Source organism: Tigriopus californicus, chromosome 8 (assembly GCF_007210705.1).
Source record: "Tigriopus californicus strain San Diego chromosome 8, Tcal_SD_v2.1, whole genome shotgun sequence".
Taxonomy (NCBI): Eukaryota; Metazoa; Arthropoda; class Copepoda; order Harpacticoida; family Harpacticidae; genus Tigriopus; species Tigriopus californicus.
In genome coordinates this window covers 9,887,043-9,909,105 of record NC_081447.1, presented here as the reverse complement: position 1 = coordinate 9,909,105, position 22,063 = coordinate 9,887,043, and the positions used below count along the sequence as shown (strand labels likewise).

The following is a 22,063-nucleotide window of genomic DNA, read 5'->3' as shown; positions in this document are numbered from 1 at the left end:
CCAAGCTTTGTTAGCGCAGCTGAACGGGCGAAGCGGGCCAATAGTTAGTGAACTAATAACGTGATTTCAGAGGAAATACGGAATACTTACTGTCATAATAATAGCAAATCTTCTTCCTGCTGTGTGGTGCGAGAGTCATGATGAAAGATCGCCGAAGTTTGGACTCACAAAATCCTGAGAAACTCGGGAATTGAAGCCCTAGCGCCTTTTGAATCTCTGAGCTCTTTTCCACGCAACTTCTTTGGCGTCTCCACTCTCCAAACTGCTCTTCCGAAACAAAACTCACGCAACTCTCGAACCAGCGTGACGACGACAGAGGCAACGAGGGCTTGACACGAGTGGCGTGAAAGGTTCTAGTTATTCTGTCTATGGTAATGATGCGGAGATATGTAATTTTGAAAGTATTGGAAAAATGGGTCTATTTGCGTTATCATTGGTGTACCATATTTGGTGAAGCTCAATCATACTTTTTTGATTGTTGAACAAAAAATATCTTCTTCAGTGTCGCTCCGTCACCTTCCAAAAGGCCGCTAAATTGCACCTCTCGGGAGCGTGGTCTGGCTAGCCTGAACGAACGGAACGAACCCTCTCCGGTGTAAAGCCAATAGGAACTGCTTATTTCATAATGAGACATCTCGCGGCAAAAAAAGGAAAGACAGCGCTAGTATACCCTCTGCTCTGTACCCTCTGTTCTTGAGTTGTTGTAAAGAAATAGAATTAACAACCCTAGACAACAATTGATGTTAACGTGCTGACAATGTTGGTTTCCAATTGTGCAAGCTCTATCCTGAACAACTTATCAAATAAGATTTTGAGGTAAATTTGAATGAGATATTCAGCAATATAAAAACTCCTAAAAGAACTGGATTATTGATACCATCAAATAAGTAGTCACAGAAGGATGTTGCTAATATTGATTTCTTTCCAATGATATCAAATTAGCAATGGCATGTTGGAAAACCATTAGTAAGCCTCAAAATATCACCCTGATTATTCTTACATCAAACTAAGGCAATTTTGTAATTGATAATAACTCATTCCTTGGAAATTAACTAATGCCTTTTCTTTCCAAGCTTTCTGGTACCCTTCATTTAATTATGATAATCATTTGATCCCATTACTCCTGTTGATAGTTCTACAACAATGCAATAAAGGTTGTTTATTGTTTGAACAACTCATACATCAAGTTTGATGATAAAGAATAAGGGTTAAGAAGTTGGACTAGATTCCTTGGAAAAAAGTCAATTCAGTTATTTGTGTGGTGGCATTACTATTCAATGCTAAATAAGAACTCTCATCACTAGAGACACTGAAATATTCCATTGCTTCTAGTAAAATATAGAAAAAGTATTTTTTTTTAAACAGGCCAAATACTAAAAGAACAGCCCTAATAGTAGAGAAAATGAAAATATTTGATTCACAAATAATGTAATTTGCTACTGTTTTTTATTAAATAGTAAGTGTGAAATTTGAGACTCTATACACCACTGAGTTTTTATAATTAATTTTTGATTGAGTCAAAACAGCTCTCCTAAGTAATGAAATTCACCATACTTTATCTAATGAATTTGTCAACTATCAATTACTTACTGAAATTAAATGGCCAGTTGTGTTGAAAAGAGGCTGTAATAAATGGGTTATTTTCTTTGGACTTTTATTTTGGTGTACTTGTGTCACAAAACACTTTAAACACTATTAACACTCTTTTTAATTTTTTTGAAGACTAGTTGGAAAAAGAGTGGTTTTTGTATTTTGCACTTTCAATTGCTTTATCTTGCTAAAGAACGACGTAGCCAAGATTTGGATAAATGCAATGCTAAGTTAGGCTACATGAACAGTCTTGTTCATTGACCAGTTCAGTCCAGTATTGCAATAAAAACCACTGGAGGCAGGGTTGAATTTCCTAAGCAAAAAAATGGACAGAAAAATGTCTAATTTTAGAAGCATTAGACACCAAAACTATTATTTTTTCGGAAATTTGGTCAAAAACCCCTGAATGTTTGAAAATGTCCCAAAATACAAGATATTTAAACTACACACTAATAAAGTCTTTACTCATCACTCTTATTTTACAATCTTGCATAACCTCAAATCATTCATAAGAAGTGTAATCACTTTTCTTTACATCTGTCTTCTCACATGATGTCAAAAGATTTGAATGAAGCAAAAAAGTCATGGTTCTTCCCTACTAACGCTCTTTTTCCTTTTTTTGGCCGCTAGAGTTTGTTTAACTCCTACCTCGCGGTCCCTACAGGCTAAGAGAGGAGGGGAGTCAAGTAGCGAACGCCGGCTGAAATTTAGATGCAGAGGTTTACTTACGTTTCGCATTTGGCAACCCAGAGCACACAAAATCTGGGTCCCACAAGCTGGAAGAAACTTGTTAGAATCGGTCGGAAGAACGATCTAGGACAAATACATTTAGAAATCTTAACAAGAAAAAGAGTACGTTTGGGATGGAGATTATATTCTATCGTGGCTGATAATTGGCTTTACACCTCTCGAAGGGCGTAATGTGAACATAGCTGTTTCAAACGATGTGGAACTTGCATGGACCAGTCTGTGATCAGTGATCACCCAGCGGGAACCAGTAAAACGCAAACTCGAATTTCAAACCGGGACGAATTGCCGGTAGCCTAAAAGACCGAGAGGTTCCAAATATTGACTTGCCATGAAGGTGGGCACATATTTTAAAAGGCAGTATTTCGCAGCCAAAGATGGTACACAAGAAATGCGGAAAATTCTATCAAAAGTCCAATTTCCTGCAAGTCTTTCATTCAAACGTGATGGCTGATTCCAAGCAACAATAACACCTACAGTTTCTACACTGATACACTGAAATATCTTTTCAAGAACTATTGTTACGGAAACAACCCTGATATCAGAACCATTTCAATTGAAACCAACCTCTCGTTTTATGAATGAATTTGGATATAAACAAGAAAACAAGCCTTTAGGCTTATGGGGAGGCCTGGGGTCTCATATCAAATTTGTTCCTCACACAAAAATCCCTGAGTACCCAAACCAAATACATATGTTATAACCTTTTTTGGAAAAACGTATGATAAGCAGAATCTCCTCCGAATTCGAAATTAAGAAACATGCTAATAATATCCAGCCATGCCTGAGAATAAACACGAATTTGGAAACCTCGGTAGTTGAGGACTTACGATGATCATAGACTTGGCCCATGATTGAAGGGCGATGCCGAACGAAGAGGGTGGTTGGGCCAGAGCATGGCCAGAGTGATCATTTGACCCGCCTTAGTTGCATAGACCGGCTGAGAGCCCAGACTGCCGAGTGATGGCCTTATTCTGAACCGGGAGGAACTCGGCCCCCATCGATCGCCCGAATCGGCCAGCCTTAAGCCAGCCACGGGGGGTGATTCACCGAAAAAAAGGAGACGGCCGAGACCGAGATTCTGCGAGAGAGAAAGACCAGAGCAGCCGGGCTGGCCTACCGGGAGAGCCATGGCCAGGAGCGCGGAGAGAAAGAGCTCAAAGAGAGAGATCTAGAAAGAGAGAGGTCAACTCCATGCAGTCATTTTGTGGATCCGACCGATCCGACTCGATCCCACCACCACCACTATTATCGAGCTCGTCAGCCGGCCTGGCTAGGAATTCAGCGCCCGCCATCCGAGGCAACTCAGCAGTGGGCAGTGGGCAGTCAACAGCACAATAAGATCCAAGAAATAATAATGTGGAGGGGGTAAAAACATCACCACCAAGTCCATCGCTTCCTCGTCCTCGAAGTCGGTCTGTCGGGCTCTGTCCAATCACCACCGGCGGTATAAACACAGTGGCAGGATTGATGGGACGACTAATCGGTCCTTATCCACGCGATTGAGGAATTTCCCTCATTCAGAAAACCCGACCACCGGGCCACCAGGAAATCCCCGGCCCGCCTCCATCGGACCGCTGGGCTCTGGCCTTACTCGTCCGGGACCTGGGGATTGGTGGGTTCAAACCCGACCCACACCGTCTTGTCCCGAGGCATATCAGGGCCGAGGAGTATGTGAGTCGCCCGCTCCACCCACCTCGGATTAACCGGCTGGCCGTTCATGGATACAGTGGGGCACCCACGCACTTGGCCGGCCCTCATCCTGCTCCGGTCTCGCTAACTACGACGTACTCATAAGCTCACCCTACCCGTCCCACCCTCACCAGCTACGCCCCGGTGGGTCCTTGGTCCCTGCGGGTTAAAAGCCTGGCGCTGGGGTTGAGCTGAACAAAGGTGGACCGCTGTGGTTGGGTGGGCGTGAGCATCGGCCCACCAGCATGGGCAATTGCGCCACCAAGGACAAAGCCCGTAATCCTGGTAAGAAGGAGGAGGAAAACCCCTCGTGTGACACTGGGTTGACAGGCTGTTTTATGAGTCACGCACGTTCGCTCAGTTCTTGTAGATTGTGCCAGGGTCATACGATTCATGCGTTCTCGCTGTTTTATAGATACGGGATCGGGTGGCCGAGATGGCGGTTTAGGACGGGCCGATCGAATCCGCGGAAGTGACAAAGAGAATGCCCTTCGCAATGGCAAAACCGCCCAACCACCGCCCAATGGCCATCACCGTTCCGTCATGAATAACTACCATGGTCATTCACCCTCTCACATTTTGGCTCAAAATGCTGTCAACAATGGGGCCGGCGGTGGGGTGGCTACTGGCACCGGAGGTAGTGGGCGTGGTACCATTCGTGGGCAAATGGTGGTGGCTCTCTATACATACCAGGGATCAGAGTGCGGTGACATGAGCTTCAATAAAGGGGACGTGATGGAAATCATCGACGACTCCGATCCGGATTGGTGGGTGGCCATTCACTTGGAGTCCGGGGCCAAAGGCCATATTCCGCGGAATTACGTGGCATTCCAGAGCTCGATTGAGAGCCAAGAGTAAGTAGAATTTGAACGGTAGAACCCTGGGGAGAGTATTGAGCCCGCATTGATACCGTGGCTCTGATTCAGGTGGTTTTTTGGTCAAATATCCCGACGCGAGGCTGAAGAGTATCTGATGGCCCATATCAATGCCCGAGGCACATTCCTGATTCGCGAAAGTGAACAGAATCCCGGTGGATTCGCCCTCAGTATCAAAGATTACGACCAAGAGCGCACCTACCATGTCAAGCACTACAAAATCAAGCCTCTGGACAACAACCGAGGTTACTACATAACCACCCGTCAGACTTTCAACTCGCTCCCGGATTTGGTGGCCGGTTATCAGAGTGCGTTATGCAAAGGGCTTTGTTGTCAGCTCACCAAACCGTGTCCGAAAACTCAGCCGCGGGAAGCTCGTGGCAATGCTCTTGAGTATGCCACGCGGGACCAGTATGAAATTCCCCGGTCGCAGATCACCCTCATCAAAAAGTTAGGGGCCGGAAATTTCGGTGAAGTGTGGAAAGGTAAGCCCCCCCCCCTCTACTGATAGATGGAGATATAGAGGGACAGTGAGTCTTTCAAACATCACTAAAACTCTATGGACTATCCCGTTAAAAGTGATGGGGTCATTTTTTTGTGATTCTGACTTGCAGTGGGAACGAAACCTCGTTTATTTTTTAACATTGCGCATGGTTGTAATTTTTTTCCTGCAGGAACTTGGCAAGGACGAGTGGAGGTGGCAGTTAAGACTCTCAAACCGAACACAATGTCACCCGAAGCGTTTTTGCAAGAGGCAGAAATCATGAAAAAGTTTTCTCATCCTCACTTGGTGGCTATGTACGCTGTGTGCACAGATCAGGAGCCGTTTTATATCATTACCGAATTCATGATCAATGGAGCTCTCCTTGATTTCTTGCGCAAGGACGAGTCCAAGATGAAGCTCAGTTTTGATAGCCTCATTTCCATTGCTGCCCAGGTAAGAAATCTTTATTAAATCGCTTTCATGTTGTTCAACTAAAGCTCCTGCGGTGGTTTCTTTCCTCTACCACGTTCAGTTTTTTTTTTGTATTTCGGGTGCTCGCTCGACAAGGGACACGAGCCATTGCATCGTTTGTTCGCAATTCCGAGGGGCTGTGTCATAGCCGTCTCAGAATGGCTCTCCATCCTGTTTTTTGTGGTTATGGTTTAAAGTTTTCTGTTGAATAATCGGAGAGAAGTAAATAAACCCAGGACCTCTCTCGTGTTAGAAAACTGCACTAGACACTGCACCCTAACTAATTTTACTTTGACATGATTTGGTTTCTGTTTTGATGTTCCCAACACTTCATTGAAAGCAATCCTCCATCACTAAAATGGCCCATAAACAAATCATTGTAGCCTGCAAAGGGCGATGTGCAAAAATCGGAACATCCTTATTATTACAGACCGATGAACTTTTTAAGAAATTTAAAGCCATGATTAAAAAGCCCTTTCTATGCTAGGTGGCGTTTATAATTTAAAAAAATGACAGAAGTTGAATCATTTTGGGAAAACCACGTTTCAGAAACCAATATTTTGGCACCGTCTACACCACTTAAAGAGAGCAGTAGGTATTTTAAAGATCGATGCTTTCCCCTTTGCTGGCTCACATTTTTCAAATCTGTGTCTTTCTGTTGGAATAAAAAGATGGGTGGCGTTGTCTCCAGGTGATTTAGGTGGTGGTAATTTGTGCAAAATTTGAAATGTTTGTAAGCTGTTTCAGAGTTTTTGAGGGCGATAAAACGTCGTTTTCCCACCAAATGAATTTTAGGGGCATTTTTGTTCGTGACATATAAAGCTAATAAACAAAAAGCGGGGTTTTCAACAAATTTAAACTTTTTGACAAACTACCCAGTGTGGTTAACGAAAGTGTAGCCATTCATACTAGTATGTCCTTCGCAATATCTCCAAGAGCAAGAAATTGAAAACGAACTCATTCAATCCGTTGAAAGGCTGCTTCTTGAAAACTTTTCTATCGCAAGCACATTGGAATAGTAAAAAATGTCAAACTTGACATTAGTCTCCCGTCAAAAACCCTTGCATACGCCCTGGTTAAGAATAGTTATGGATGCATGGCTTGATTTGTTGTTCCAAGGTCCCCTAGCTTTTATTTTTTTGCTCTATTGTCCGCTGTAATGAACCAACTTATTTTGCGGCTTTAACAAAATCATCATTTTCTCCTAAACTGAATACACATGAAAAACCTATTTCTCACTTTTCAGGTTGCAAGTGGAATGGCTCACCTGGAACGAAGGGGATTAATTCATAGAGATTTGGCAGCTAGAAATGTGCTAATAGGCGAGAATCTGTTGACAAAAGTGGCTGATTTTGGCTTAGCTCGAGTTATAGTGGACAACGAATACTCGGCTCATCAAGGAGCAAGATTCCCTGTGAAATGGACGGCACCCGAAGCCATTTCGTTCGGTAAATTCACTGTCAAATCTGACGTCTGGTCATTTGGAATTCTCCTCATGGAACTCTTCACCTATGGACAAGTACCATATCCCGGTAAGATAGTGATCCAGCAAAACTGATATCAGTGATGTGCAACATAACCTCAGTCTAGATCATATTGCCTAATGGGGAGGCCCTGAAATGCAAGTAGAAAGAGAGAAAGAAAGATTTGAGGGGTCTTTTTTAGTTTGTGCTGAAGCAACGGTAGAATTCTAACTACAAATAAAGACTTGTCGGTACTTGTGAGGTAGCAGAGCATCGTGAATTGTCTGTCAGATACTGTGCGACCTCTGGATGTTTTGAGTAAATTTCCTCGACAAATATTTAATTTCCCTTGGTGAGATATCGTCTTGGTTGATTGTTGAATACCAATCACGTCCGAAACTATTTGTTGAGGATGAAATATTAACTTCAGGCTTCGGTGATTGAACCCACGACACCGAGAACAGATTCTTGTCATGGATGCGTTGCTACTTAAACCACTCTGCTACACAAGCTCCTAACATGACAATGAGAAAGTTAGATAGACGGTAATACTTGCGAAAAGCTCAATTAAGGTAAAGCCTGTGAGGCCGATAAGTATCGCGTACATTTCACGGTTGTCGATTGAAACATAAAAGATGTGTTTCTCATTTGAGACAGTGTGTGTCTTACTCAAATAACCAATTGTCACTTGGTAGAGAGCGTTGCGCCAACTGGTTTTCATCCAAATGCTGATGTCCGTTTATTCAAGAGGGATACTACGTAGCTCGTTAGTAAATAGCCATTTGATGAATGTAGCTTCGTTTCAAGGGAGACATGATGACAGTGGCCGACCATAAATTCGAATTTCCAAAACAACTGAAGGTATAAGCCTTGGGTTACTAATTAATGCTCCATTGGATAAGTGAGGGGTTATTTGGATTTAGCTGAGACTGATCTCTCTTCTCAGTATTTTTGTAATGTTAAACTTGTAGCTTCCCATAAAGATCATTGCCAGCTAATACTAGTTCAATACTAATCAAGTGGCCAAAAGAGTGGGAATGCTCCATGACAAAAATCTACTGTCAGTGATGATTACTGACGCTTATTGACTCATCAAGTGCACATTTTAGCGTACTATGAGTTTTCAATTATAAGCCAAGGGATCCAAATCCAACTTGAGTGTGTCTGGTCGATCAATTTCTTTAACTAACAAAGCCTCGACGCTCGATGTGAAATTTCCCTTGTTTATAGGTTAGCTAGTCAGAAGCATTCTCTGAATTGAAGTTTATTTTTTTGAAAATTGTGGCTTTTACTCATAGGTATGAATAATCGAGAGGTCATCGACCAGGTAGAACGAGGATATCGAATGGCTCAACCGTCTCACATCTCCTACCCAGAATCTAAGTCCATGCCTAAAGAGGTTGCTATTGCTCAGTCCAACGTTTACAAGGTAATTAATTGTCTCTATCAGAGATGAGCTCCAATCTCACAGCAATTTGTCAACCTAAATCTTTATTTCAGATTATGCTTGAAGCTTGGAACCGAGATCCTTTCAAGAGACCAACATTTGAGTTCTTGACTCACATGTTCGAAGATTTTAACATCACCACTCAAAATCAATACATGGAGTAAACAGAGTTATTCCACTATACCTATTCTGATGATCTCAATCAAAAATGAAACTTGCAGCTATGTCCCCCTCATTTTAAGCAATCAGGAAAAGATGGGATACTTTACTTGTTTTTTTTAAGAAAAGGGCATTAGTGGCATAAAAGAGCAAAACTGATGTGGCACTATGCAATGATCAAGTCAATCAGTATGTTTGGACCTCACTTACTCGAGTTAAGATCGGATGAACATTTAATTTACCTGATTTTCACTTTCAGTCAAACTGGTTTCCATGCAACCGGATATTCCATTTTACAGTGGGAAGTAGATTCGTCCCCTAAACATTTCTTCAAGATAAACTGCAAGTTTTCCTCATGTCAGATTACCCACCCCTAAGTTCGTCTGTATCGAAGCACCCTGAAGACAATTTAACACCCACCCTCACTTTGACGACGATCGATGACCATTTTAGTACTCGGATCGTATGAATCTTTCTTCCAAGAAGCAGTACTATTTCTTTTTAACGTTTCAGAAAATCTAGAAATTTCGGCCAATCTAGTCACTATTTTCGCAGTTTTTTCTAGAGACCAAATATACGCAGTAATTGAAAATAATTCATCATAATGACAGCACCATGAATGATGTCCTTTTAACTATCAATCAATGACTCTGATTTCATATATTGCTGCCCGTGTTCTGACTCTTATCTACCAAAGAGCTGTTTTGTACCATTTGTCGTCGTATTGATTCGTCGCTACAATATTATAATAAACATTTCCAAGCCTCTAGTTTAAACATTGTGATTTGCCTGGCTCGTAATATCAACAAAGGTCTAAAGGTCTACTTTCTAAAAGTACAAAGCTTGTTTAAGCTGTAGTTTTCATATTGGATGAATTGACATAAAAGGTTTACTTACAGGTTGTCCCAAAAGTCTTTGCCTATTCTTGGTTTTCGAATTTGACGGATAAAATATTACATTTCATTTCTCATTTATTTATGAGCATATCTCCCTTTGGCCTTGATCACAGCGGTGATCCTTGATGGCATACTTAAAACCAAATTATTGAGTGATTCCGCCTTGATTCCAATCTATTCCTTTTTTGAGGGCGCTTTCCAACTGCGCAAGGGTAGTTGGAGGCTTGGCTTTGTCCAGGTTGGTTTGGAGGATTGACCACAGATTTTCGATGGGATTTAAATCTGGAGAGTTGCCTGGCCATTCACCCTTGGCCCAAAACCTAGGAAAGTGGTCTTGACATCATTGCTGTGAGATCCTAGAAGCATGATTTGGTGCACCATCTTGCATCCACAAAGCCTCAGACATCTTGGGACACAATTTCCTTTCTGAGATTGGACCAGTTATTCCTCTTCTTTCAGAATGCTGTTCACATAATAATCTGTGTTGACCATTTGTTTTGGAGGGATGAAATGGAGCCTGGATACTCCATTGTATACCCATTGCCCCCCAAACTATGATATTAGGGGGATTTTTCACTGTCAGTCGAGGAGGAATGTTTGCTGGACTTTTAGCCCAAATGCGATCATTTTGACCATTTGTAGGATGGAACAATTCAAAGGGACTTTCATCAGTCCATATCACCTGCTTCCAATCCTCCACTATCCAACTTTTGTGTGTTNGCATCCACAAAGCCTCAGACATCTTGGGACACAATTTCCTTTCTGAGATTGGACCAGTTATTCCTCTTCCTTCAGAATGCTGTTCACATAATAATCTGTGTTGACCATTTGTTTTGGAGGGATGAAATGCAGCCTGGATACTCCATTGTATACACATTGCCCCCAAACCATGATCTTAGGGTGATTTTTCACTGTCAGTCGAGGAGGAATGTTTGCTGGACTTTTAGCCCAAACGCGATCATTTTGACCATTTGTAGGATGGAACAATTCAAAGGAACTTTCATCAGTCCATATCACCTGCTTCCAATCCTCCACTGTCCAATTTTTGTGTGCTTTGGCAAAATTTAAGCGATTTGTCTTTTGTTTCAAGGTCAATTTAGGCTTTTGTCATTTGAGGAATTGGGAAACAATGAACTAAGGATGAAGAAAGTCAACTTTTAAATAATTATTTGACAATAGACAACGTAAACTTTTAAATCAGTGATGCCCATCACTGGTTCTTGGTAACCTAAACCAAAAACTATTCTTACTTTTGAGGTGTCTTTGCTTCATGAATTCCAATTTTGAAAAATAATGTAAAATCATTAATGGACCAGGGAGGAGCTTAGCAAGTCATTAGATTTGCATATTCATTCAAATATGTTTGGCCCCATTTAAACTGCACTCAAATTCCAAAGGTCCAAGGTCCACTCAAAGGTCCAAAGATAATTAAAGATATGAGAGAGCTCTCTTGTCGGGAGAGTCTAGAAAGGTTGGTATTGGCGCAATACTTCTTCATTTAGGCTGAATATTTTCTTCTCCCTCAATGCCGCAATTGGAATATTCAAAATGTAATAGAATCACTCGAAAAATTGAGAAGCCGCTCACATTCATGACCGTTCTGTTCATTATTAGAAAGCTAAAGCCGATATTCTCCGATATTCAAGAATAACGAAAGATACGAGTATGTCGGGAAGGGGGAGGGAGAAAAAATGTTAGCATTATGACTGATCTGCATTTTTGTTTTTCTCTAATTATCAAATTATGTTACGGCCGAAGAATCTGGAGAATTGTTCATTTAGTTTTAAAAAACGGCCTTCTCCTTTAATTTGAATTCCCTATAATTTAAGAAAGATAGTCTACTCAAGGTCGAAGGTGAAACGAGCATTCTCAAGTTGAAACTCGAAGAATGAGGTCTTAAAACACCCAAGTCTCATTTCACGGCATGAATATTACTAAAGTCCAGAATTCCTGATGGTTTTGACAACCCGAAAGTCGAACGCACTGGACGGATGTACACCGTACCAATGTTCTCTCTTGGTCTAAGAGTCTTGGTGCCATGGCTTGGTGACACCGCTTCATTAAGGCATTGATCAAATAAGCGGCTGTTCAGAAACAGGCGGTTTATTTATATTGGATGTGTTTATTCTTTCTACAGAGCGCAAAACATGACCCGGCGGACGAGTTTCATTGTTGAATTTACAGGGGCATCTTGTAACGGTCAGGGGCAGGGTGGGCCTTCAATTGGAACCAGTAGCCGCACTCGCATCGCTTGGGTTTGTTTTCGTAGAGCCACATCCACTTAATGTTGGTGTCGGTCTTGGAGCACACGCAGCCCACCATTCGGTACGTGTCCAAAGCGTTCACAATGGTGGGGTCGTCCTTGGTTCCCTTGCCCCTGGGTTTGCTCCTCAGAAAGAAGGGATCCTGCAAAAAGACAAACGAGACCAGAGTGAGGCCGGGCCAGACAAGAACTCTTCCGATCATGAGATCAGGCGGGTGGCAGGAAAAGAGGGCAGGAGGCAGGCAGACACCCAGGGACAAAGGCAATCAGGAACCAAGAACGACGACGCTGCCTTCGATGGATTTAGTATTTGAACATGGACAGACCGGAGCCGTAGCCCATGCCGTACATGGGCGATACGCTCCGATCCAAGGGATCATGCTCGACCAACTTGAAGTAATGGCCGCATTCGCATTGCTGGGGCGGCCCTTTGGCTAGCTTGAACCAGACCACCTCGTCATAGTCGTGCTCACACGAACAGCCCACCACGCGGGAGGACTGCGTGGACGGCACCATGATCGGATGCCGGAGTGAGCCGGCCACCGAACCCGGTTTCATGACATACGTAGTAAAAGGGTTCTGCAATAGGATGAAAGGAAGGAACAATGCAGGTGGTGGGCCAGTCTATGCCACTTATCAGTCAGCCCAGAGGCAAAAGCAATTCCTGGGTCTAACTTCGCATGAGTGGCACGCACGTCCACTTCCTGCCGTGATCGGGTTGATCCATGGCCTTGAATCCACCTTTTTAACCCTGCCTGCCCTTTGTCCCTGAGACTTGTACCCGTGCCTAAGAAACGAACTGTGCGGCTGCGGGCTCGCCCATGATACTCACATCGTTGCCTTCCTTCTTGGCCAAAAGCTCGAACTTTTCCACTCCAGTGGCGTGGTCCAACGGATCAGCCATCACTGAAATGAACAAGTGGAACAAGGGAACAAGCCATTAGATAAGTCAGACATCCTCCGTCCATCTCTCAGACCCGTGCCCCACCCCCACCCCCACCACATCCCGACGTCCATTCATCCACACGCCATGGACACTTACCGTAATCCTTCTTGATGACGGCCGACGTGGTGAGCGACTTTTGGGTGGCTTGAGCCCACGGGCATGAGCCCACCAAACGGCTCGAGGATCGCAACAATAGGTTAGACGCCATCTTCTGGGATGAGTTGGCGGTTGGCTGGATGGAGACTTACAAATCAATCCCACCGAGCACAGAAGAATCAGTCACAAATTCAGACGATCAATGGATGATGGAACGAGGAAGAAGCCAGGCAGAAAAGGCACAAGGCAACAGGCTTGCTAGAAACGCAGCGGCATTAGAGGCCAAAGTCGGGCTCAAAAGTGGCCATTTGGTGGTCATTTCAGACGGATACCAGAACTAGCCACTTAGCAGTCATAATCAGCCCTAATTCGATTGGAAATTGTAGATCTAGTACCCATATAGGGAATCAATATTCGGAATTAGCACCACTGTACTCATCTCAAAACATAACGGGAATCTCTATCAAAGGATTAGGCATAGGAAAGCAATGAAACCTCTAGTTTGGCGCCCTAGAGAGAAAAAAGGATAACCAAGTCACACCTAACCCACGATGGGAGTTAAGTATGCAATTTAATCATCACAAGAGTTATGTTGCAAAAATTCAAACACATATATTTTTTTGGTATGATTTATCATCATGGCTCACTATCCTCACACTGTTTACTCAAACTAGTCAGAAATTTGAACCATTGATCAAGAATTTTTATTTGAATATAGCTCTGCCCTTATAGAGGACCTGATCCTTGATATCAGTCTAATGAAGAGTAGGGGAAAATAGTCATCTGACTTGGTTTCATGGAGCAAAAGTGGAGACAAGGTGCCATGCTTACCTATACCATGCACACAAAGCATTGGTCATTTGATTCAATTTGCCAAACTTATTTGAGCAAATGGTATTATGATGTTAAGTCAGGATTGCACTTCAGTGTGACAGAACTCTACCAAAGGTAAATTTATTTGATTTGTCAGACAATGTACCTAATCATGAAAAAATTATAGGTATCAGGGTATCAACTAAGAGTAATGTTTTCTTTGCTGAACAACAAAAATCAAGCTTCCTTCCTCTATCATTTCCTGTGTTTCCTTCACTTCGCAAGTCCCATATGTTTGTTCCGTCAGTTGCCTGTCTGTGTGGTGGTTTCATTTACTATATGTCCCCATTGACCACGAATTTTTTATCATCTCCAATTAAAAACTCTTAATAAGTCAAACTGGGATCAGCAGTCTATCAAAGTAACCATTTGTTAGCGCATTTAAGGGGTATCTTTCTTCGGATAATTCAATTTCAAAAGTCAACACTTACAATGAACCTTGGGTATAAACACGTGCAAGATCATGTTCTTGAAACCAACCACTAGATGGCAATACCCCAAAGGTAAACAAACAAGTTGGAACAGGCATTGTTAAGTAGCTTGTGAGACCACAGAGTCTCCGGTTTTATCAAGATGCGGTTGCAAAACTAGTTTTGGTTTGTGGTAGGGAACCCATACTACATTTTCCATTCATTTTGAGATAACTGCATACATTGTGGCAACAAAGTAATGAACATTTGAATTGCTTACAAGGTTGAGTGATTCAATAATTTTCTTGACATTACGTCAAGAGCAGAAATGAGAGATTATTATATTCCTGGTCCTGTGCCTAGGAACTGTTTTTAAGGCAATAAATGTATTCCATCAGTTTGGCTGGAAATAAAAGGCAAAAAATCTTTAAGTTGCAATGAAAATCTCAAAACATACAGGATTGTGATTACTTTTGACACACCAGCCAAAATGAACCTCCCTTCAAGGTCTTTTTGTGTCAGTATTCATATTGTTAAGGAAAACCAAGAAATAGTTTAGGTGTGTCAAAATCTAACAAAGGAGACTTCAGAACCAAAAAGGGCTTTAATTTTTACTTGCCAGTTTGGACTTTATTTGGAAATAGAACTTTGATAAGTCATTCAAATTTATCAGTTATGTTACATTCAAGTCTTTCCATGAGTTTCAGATGAGCAAACCTATGAGATGTTTGAATTTATATGCCGAAAAAAACGCAATTTTGGCTGCTCTCTTGCCGTCTTTGGGGCTTACATGATTTGTTCTTTCTGAAATTCTAACCATTCTCATCCCTCATTGATAAGTTATAAGTGCAGGACACTGAATGTAATAACCTCACATTACCGCTTTTGACAGATTGTCAAGAATATTATTGAATCCTCAACCTTGTAAGCAATCTAAAAGGTCATTTCTTTTTTATTATAACCAATGCAATTGTCTCGAAATGAGTGGAAAATGTAGTATGGGTCCCCTAGCACAAACAGAAACTAATTTTGCAATCGCATCTTAATAAAATCGGAGATTATGTGGTCCCAAAAGCTACTTAATGATTCCTGTCTGAACTTTGACCTTTGGGGTACCGCCATCTAGTGGCTATCTTCCAGAACTTAATCCTGCACCTGTTCCTTCTCAAGGTTCATTGGTGGCCAAATTGTAGCCCCATTGGCTGCACAAAAAATGGCTTACGTTCTGCACATCAGAGGGCGCTCTGTGAGTCAGCCTCTACCAAATAAAGGGCCGATTTCTCTTTATTGAATTAGAATGCGTTTGTGTTGTTTTTGGCAAATTCCTTTGTCCTGAAAAGAACTTGCTTTCATGGCACGTCTACGGTAGTTTATTGAATAATCTACCATGCGTCTTCCCGTTTTGTTTGGGCCCTCTGACGTTGCAAATAAAGGACCTTATTGGTCGGAGGTCATCAATATTTCTCGTGGCCTTAGTGATGGGATCAAATAAATTTTCAAAATCAAGGTTGCCGAAAAACTTGAAAAGTGAAGCACCCAGCGATTACATCACGGGGTAAAATGTTTAGTCTGAGCAAAGAGCAACCCTGGTTTGAAGAAAGTAAAATCAGGGTTACTTTATGAGGCTTATTAGCGGGTTTCCAACATTCCACCAGTAATGTCATATGGCATTGAAATTGTAAATTGGCAGCCCAAGTTGCAACCTCCCGTGATTATTTAATTGGTCTCCATCGGTAGTGGCCATCTAGTTTCAAAACTAACCACTTTTGGATATTTTGTCTGAAAGAATGGCCATCTGGCAGCACTGAGAAAGGAATGAAGTTAGAATAGCTGACTGACGAAGTGAGTGAGGAGTCCACCAACAATGATGGCACTCTCGACGTTCGCATCAGCTGACCAGTACATAAAGTGGCAATATTCGTCACCTTGAGCCAATGGTAACGGATCAATTAAAGCAGTTTAGGATCTTTCCGACGATCTCTTGCACCATTTACGAGTCAATAATTCAGATTTTTTTTCCAAAGATTTGGTATTGACCAATCTACATTCGGTACGGGTCAGTTGGGCTCTTTGACTCATGGAAAGGCGAAGACCTAGTGGTCACGCTCAACTCGGCTGAATCGGCTTTGTCTGGCTCGTCTTGATTTTTGACGCGGATTTTAGAAATGATCAAAATTTTGGACATGTTATACATGTAAAAAGATAAAATATGGATTGTTTGTAATGGAGAAGCAATATCATATTTGAACTATTTCATAAAAGGCCTGAGATTGGTACAATCACGGCAAATTAGGAGAACCTCCTTCAAATTGGTAAGAAATCTTTCTCTCCCCCGATCCCGATGTGCTCCGAACTCCATGTTTTGAACAACTGATTAATAAAAAAAAACAAAAAAAAAACAAATTTTGTTCTGTTGACAGATGAATTTTTCCTCTCGAAGTAGACCATACCGCATCAGTGAGTGATTTTTTTTCCTATTGGTCGACAAAATTAAGATTTGAGATATCATCCACATGAAAGTTCATCCACAAACAAGCGTTCCTAATCAAAAGGGTTCATGTCTGAATAAGGGCCCTTATTTGTAACGTCACACGTCCCAAAGAAAACGGGAAGAGGCACGGTAGATTGCTACATAAACTGCTCTTGCCTTGCCTTGAACGCAATTTCTTTTCCGGACATTATGTGACCCGAGGCACTAATTGAAAATGAGATTTTGATAGAATTAGTCAAAAGCAACACAAACGCATTATAATTCAATAACAAGGAATTGGCCCAATCGGCACTCTTTTTGGTAGAGGCTGAATGACAAAGCGCCCTCTGGAGTGCAGAGCGTAAAACATATTTCGTGCAGCGTAAGGGGGCTATGAGGTTAAGGCTCGGCTTGTGTCAAAATTCCATGGTTAGACCACATGTATTGTTCGCGTGGACTGTATGTTTTTCCTTTATTTCTCTCAGCAGATCTCTTAAAAACATGTGCTTCCGTTTTTTTTTTTCTTTTCTTTTTCTCGGGTTCCCAAAAATGTTTCGGGGTCCAGGTTATGTCTTTTTTTTCTTTTTTGCTCGTCTCGGGTCCATATCCGAGCACGAGCTACTTTTTATTTGTTGGATCAGGAGGGCCAACCCTCAGCTCGACCACCCACTAAACCTAGGTTTTTTCCGTCTCTTCATTTTCCCCCCCATTGAGAGTCGTTGGAGTCTCAATCACGATCTCACTCAGGGGAATCTTGACCATGAGTTTCGAGAAGGCATAATTTAGTTATGGGGCGAAGGTGTATCCCGTCCCGCGTTTTCACAGAAACACTTCGTACGTTTCCTCTCTGGTCTGGGTAGGTCTTGGTCACTGTTCCAACCTTCCAGTCACTTCGCTTGGCTTGGGGATCAACCACCAACACCACGTCTCCACCGACCAAGTTTCTCGTCTGAGCATGCCATTTTGCTCGAGCCAGTAGAGTTGGCAAATAGTTCTTTTGCCACTGATCCCAAATCCTGTTCACCAAACTCTGGACATAGTCATATGTGGAACGGTAAGGACTGAGTTGAAACAACCCCGGCGGCAATTCCTTGTTTGGTCGCTGAAGTAAAAAACTGTTGGGGGTTAACAGGCTCTCATCTTTGGGATCACTGGACACGTAGCACAAGGGTCTCTCGTTCAAGAAACCCATCACTTCAGAGATCACGACCCGAAACTCTGTCTCGGTGAGAGTTCGCCTTAGTCCCTTGTCTTGTAGTACGGCCTGGAGGGCCCTTTTAGCCGACTTGACGAGGCTCTCGTGAAGGCCTCCGTGATGTGGGGACAACGACGTTTGGAACTGCCACTCCAACCCCCTTTGAACCAACTCCCCTCTTGCCTCAGAGTGGATCTCTTCTAAGCGTGCCCGGAGTGCTTTTTCAGCACCGACGAAGTTCGTTCCTCGGTCAGAATACATGTACTGAGGTTGGCCTCTCATGTTGACAAAACAACGAAACACATTGAGAAAATCGGCCGTTGACAAGCTTGGGCACACTTCAAGGTGTACGGCTCGGGTGCAGAAGCAATCAAACAATGCCACCCATCTTTTCTCGGTCTTATTTCGGGATACTCGAATATTGAATGGGCCGAACAAGTCCACAGACGTGGACTGAAAAGGAGGTGCGGGGCGCACCCTCCGTTCAGGCAACTCTGCCATGATCTGGGTCAATGGAGTCGCACTTCTCATCTTGCAAAAGAGGCACTGATTTGCCACCTTTTTTAGCAGTTCTCGTCCTCGCGTGATCCAAAAACGTCCCCTCATCTGAGCCAATACGTAATCCACGCCCGCGTGGTGATATTTGTGGTGGTAATGCTGGGCCAGAAGATAGGACAATCTACTCTTTCCGTCTAGAATGATGGGATATTTTGCGTCAAAAGGAAGAAGGGACTTTCCAATTCGCCCATTTGCTCGCAACAGACCATTTTCATCCAGATAAGGATGAAGGGGCCCAATGGAGATGTTCTTCAGTTTTTGATTTTTTCGCATTTCCTTGCCCCGCCTTTCCTTTAGCATAGACATGTCCTCAAAATAAGATTCGAGTTGGCATTGTCGCAAGAGCCAACTTTCTCCCACACTAACATCCAGGACGGTTTCTTGGCGGTCAAGATCACGCGCAGGGAGCTTTGAAAGCCTCCGCCATCTGGCAAGCCTTGAGAAGACCCACCTCCAAGATCTGTAGGTGCCAAAGTCGAATTGAAAGACGGGTGGAGGATACTTCACCTGGATGGGGAAGGTAGAATACTCCCATTTTGGCTTAATTTCTTCAGCATTCAGCTTACACTCAAGATCGGCCGGCCATTTGTCTTCTGGCTCCAATAAGAAAGAAGGTCCATGCCTCCAGCGAGGAGTCAAATATGGGCCATCACCGACCAGAAGGCTCCTTGTGGCTTCATCAGCCACATTCTCCGTACCCGGCAGCCATCTCCACTCTCCCGGTGATGAGAGTGATTGCACCTCACCCACACGGTTGGCCACATAAGTTTTGTAAAAACACGCCGTCGATCTCAGCCACTGACGGGTGCAAGCAGAGTCCGTCCAAAAGAACCGATTGGATATGTGAACTCGAAACACGTCTTTCAGGTGGTCCACCAGTCTAGCTCCTAACACCGCAGCACAGAGCTCTAAACGAGCCACTGATTGAGGCGATTTTGGTGCCACTTTGGTCTTGGCCATAACTAAGTTACTTGTCACGGTCCCATTCCACTTCACTCGTAAGTAAACGGCGCTACACATGGCCTCTTCACTCGCGTCGCAAAACGTGTGCAGTTGAAATTCACACTCTCGAGGGGGAAAGGGACAAAGGCATCTCGGAAGGGTCTCTTTTCCAACAGCGGTGATCATAGAGCACCACGATCTCCACCATGAAACTGTTTTCTTCAACATTCTCATTTTTTCTTTGGGACACCCCTCCACCGGGTGCTCTAAGTCTTGGTCCCAATCCAGGTCCATCAGGTGCAATTCACTCATTTTGATCTTGGCCTTCACAGTGAAAGGGGAGTGGAATCCCAAAGGAGAAAAAAAGAGAGGAAAGTTTAGAAAGTAATCCTCTTTTGGTCATCTTGGGTAGTTTTTTCGCGCCCTCAGTGAAGTTCAGACTTAAGGTGTCCAGCTCACTATCCCAAAAAACACCAAGGACGGCGTCACGTCGATCAGCATTCGCTTCCATGCGAGAAAACCGCCCGTCATTCGATAACCACTTTGTCAACTGGAAATTGCCCTGCTTCAGTATCTCATCGACCTCCTTGGCTAGACTTTCGGCCACATCCAGGGTAGCGACCGACTCCAACCAATCGTCCACATAAAAATTTTCCTCAATGGATTCAACGGCTAGGCTCCCCTTGGTCCCAAAATCTCTGGCCGTTCTTCTCAAGGTGGCGATGGCAACACAAGGACTAGGTCCATCACCGAACGTAAGTCGGTCCATTTGATAGACCCGAATGAGTTTCTCCCCCATCTTTTGGAACAAAAACCGATGTTTTTTGGCATCTTGGGGGTGTAGATGGATACGGGCAAACATGTCTTGTATGTCCGAACGGAACGCCACCTTAAACTCTCGGAATCTCGTCAACACATGGGTGACCTCGGTTTGAAGTTTGGGCCCACAGAATAGCACTTTGTTCAAGCTGAGGCCACAGGTTTGGGCTGAAGCATCAAAAACGACTCGAAGTTTTTCTCTTCGCTCATTTTTGTAGACACCTTGGTGTGGTAGGAAGAATTGACCGGATTCTAATCGGGGATCCCCCTCTAATGGTTTCTCACTTGGATCGTAGGTGTAGATCTCACGGGCAAATCCTTCCGTTAAAATACGCTGAATTGCTCCCTCGTAATGCTCCTTGAATCTGCTGTCCCTAGAGAGCCTCTGTCTCAAGCGCATCCATCTCTGTTCGGCCTGAGGCAAGTTGCTTCCCAACTGTTCCACCTGGGGTCTCCATGGAAGCTTCACCATATAGCCCGGTTGACCATCCAACTTCTGGATGTTCTTCTCTAAATGGCCCAGCACGACTTGATCCTCGTTGGACCAGAGGGGCTGAGGCTTAACCTCAGTACCCAGAGCCTCTCCATTGAAGAAACGGTGAGCCAGACGGTGCTCCTCTTCGGCCATGAGGAAATGAACACTCACCGTCCCCTGGCTATCCGCAATTCCTGCAGGGGAAGAGGCACGTCCCACAATGGGACCCTTGGCTGCCCATCCCAATAAATTCTTCTCGGCGATGGGTTCACCCTGTCGGCCCATCCGAACCTCACGTGGGGCCAGCAACTCGACGTGATCCAGGCCCAACAATAAGTCGGGTTCTCCTCCCACATCTTGTAAAGGCAAATCTCTTAAATGGGGATATCTATCTTTGACGATTGTCCACTGGGCTCCTGTTAACTCATTGGTGAGTTTTCTGCCCTCTATCTCTGTGGCCACCTAAGGGAACACCCTTCCACTGAGATGGCTCTTGATCCGGAGCTGATACTCGGCCATCCTGACCGTCCTTTTCTCGCCTCCCACCGTGCTCAGCGGGACTGAGACCGATCTTCCTTTCTTCAGTTGGAGGGCCTTTCTCAGCTTGGATGACACGAGTGTCACGTCACTCCCCGGATCCACGAAAACCAAGGCCTCCCTACTCATGCCATTGTGACCCATGAGGGTGGCCTTAAGCATACTGAAGGCAATCGGCCTGCGATTCGGGCTAATCGCCGCAGTGGCCGCAGTGGCCACCGTGGCCGCCGGGGCCCCTCCCACCTCGGACTGTTCGCTTCTCCTCTCACTATGGACCAAGGGATGATGCCTTCGCCCGCAGTCAGTCACCGAGCAAAAGGTGTTCCTGCGACAGAAGCGTGCCTGGTGGCCCCTGCTCAGGCAGTTGAAGCACAGCTGGGCTTCGGCCACCCTCATTCTTCTCTCGGGCACGGTTAAAGCCGCAAACTTGTGGCATTTTTGAATGCCCCTTGTTACTCGAGTCAGCCGACGAGGATGAGGCGTACCGGGCGTACCGTTGACCTGGTGGGCCGGGCTGGGCCCTCTTGTCCTGTTGAAGCATTTTGCGATGGAATCGAACGCGTCTCTCCAACCACTGCGTGTAATCAGGGAGCCCAATCCTCGGTAATTCGCACGCATTGTCTTCCCATTTTCCCCTCTCGTCTCTGGGAAGTTT

At 44.0% G+C, this 22,063-nt stretch overlaps 4 protein-coding genes across 5 annotated transcripts in view; 1 reads left to right on the top strand and 3 right to left on the bottom strand.

Moving 5' to 3' along the window:
* LOC131884490 (histone deacetylase 1-like) overlaps positions 1–306 on the bottom strand; it is a 2,350-nt gene extending 2,044 nt beyond the window's left edge. The window contains exon 1 of the mRNA XM_059232290.1: positions 91–306. Coding sequence (XP_059088273.1) covers positions 91–139 — 49 coding nt within the window. The 5' untranslated portion in view covers positions 140–306. The remainder of the gene's footprint in view (positions 1–90) is intronic.
* Positions 307–3,688: 3,382 nt separating this feature from the next.
* LOC131884489 (tyrosine-protein kinase SRK2-like) lies at positions 3,689–9,697 on the top strand. The gene is made up of 7 exons (XM_059232289.1): positions 3,689–4,314; positions 4,445–4,883; positions 4,956–5,389; positions 5,579–5,841; positions 7,106–7,391; positions 8,621–8,751; positions 8,823–9,697. Exons 1-7 carry the CDS (start codon positions 4,275–4,277, stop codon positions 8,931–8,933), a joined length of 1,704 nt encoding a protein of 567 aa, XP_059088272.1. The 5' UTR covers positions 3,689–4,274; the 3' UTR covers positions 8,934–9,697.
* Positions 9,698–11,911: 2,214 nt separating this feature from the next.
* LOC131884590 (cytochrome c oxidase subunit 5B, mitochondrial-like) lies at positions 11,912–13,388 on the bottom strand. 2 transcript variants are annotated; one of them, XM_059232419.1, is made up of 3 exons: positions 13,130–13,383; positions 12,920–12,993; positions 11,912–12,230 (listed from the first exon to the last, which is right to left on the bottom strand). In XM_059232419.1, the coding sequence occupies exons 1-3, from the start codon at positions 13,239–13,241 to the stop codon at positions 12,003–12,005; spliced, it is 414 nt and encodes a 137-aa protein (XP_059088402.1). In that variant the 5' UTR covers positions 13,242–13,383; the 3' UTR covers positions 11,912–12,002. The 2 variants fall into 2 exon arrangements, with proteins under 2 accessions (XP_059088402.1, XP_059088401.1); XM_059232418.1 differs by lacking the exon at positions 11,912–12,230 and adding an exon at positions 12,237–12,666 and having other exon boundaries at positions 13,130–13,388.
* Positions 13,389–18,928: 5,540 nt separating this feature from the next.
* On the bottom strand, positions 18,929–21,804 carry LOC131884872 (uncharacterized). Its single transcript, XM_059232767.1, has 3 exons — positions 21,397–21,804; positions 20,037–21,333; positions 18,929–19,095 (listed from the first exon to the last, which is right to left on the bottom strand). Exons 1-3 carry the CDS (start codon positions 21,802–21,804, stop codon positions 18,929–18,931), a joined length of 1,872 nt encoding a protein of 623 aa, XP_059088750.1.
* Positions 21,805–22,063: the final 259 nt, after the last annotated feature.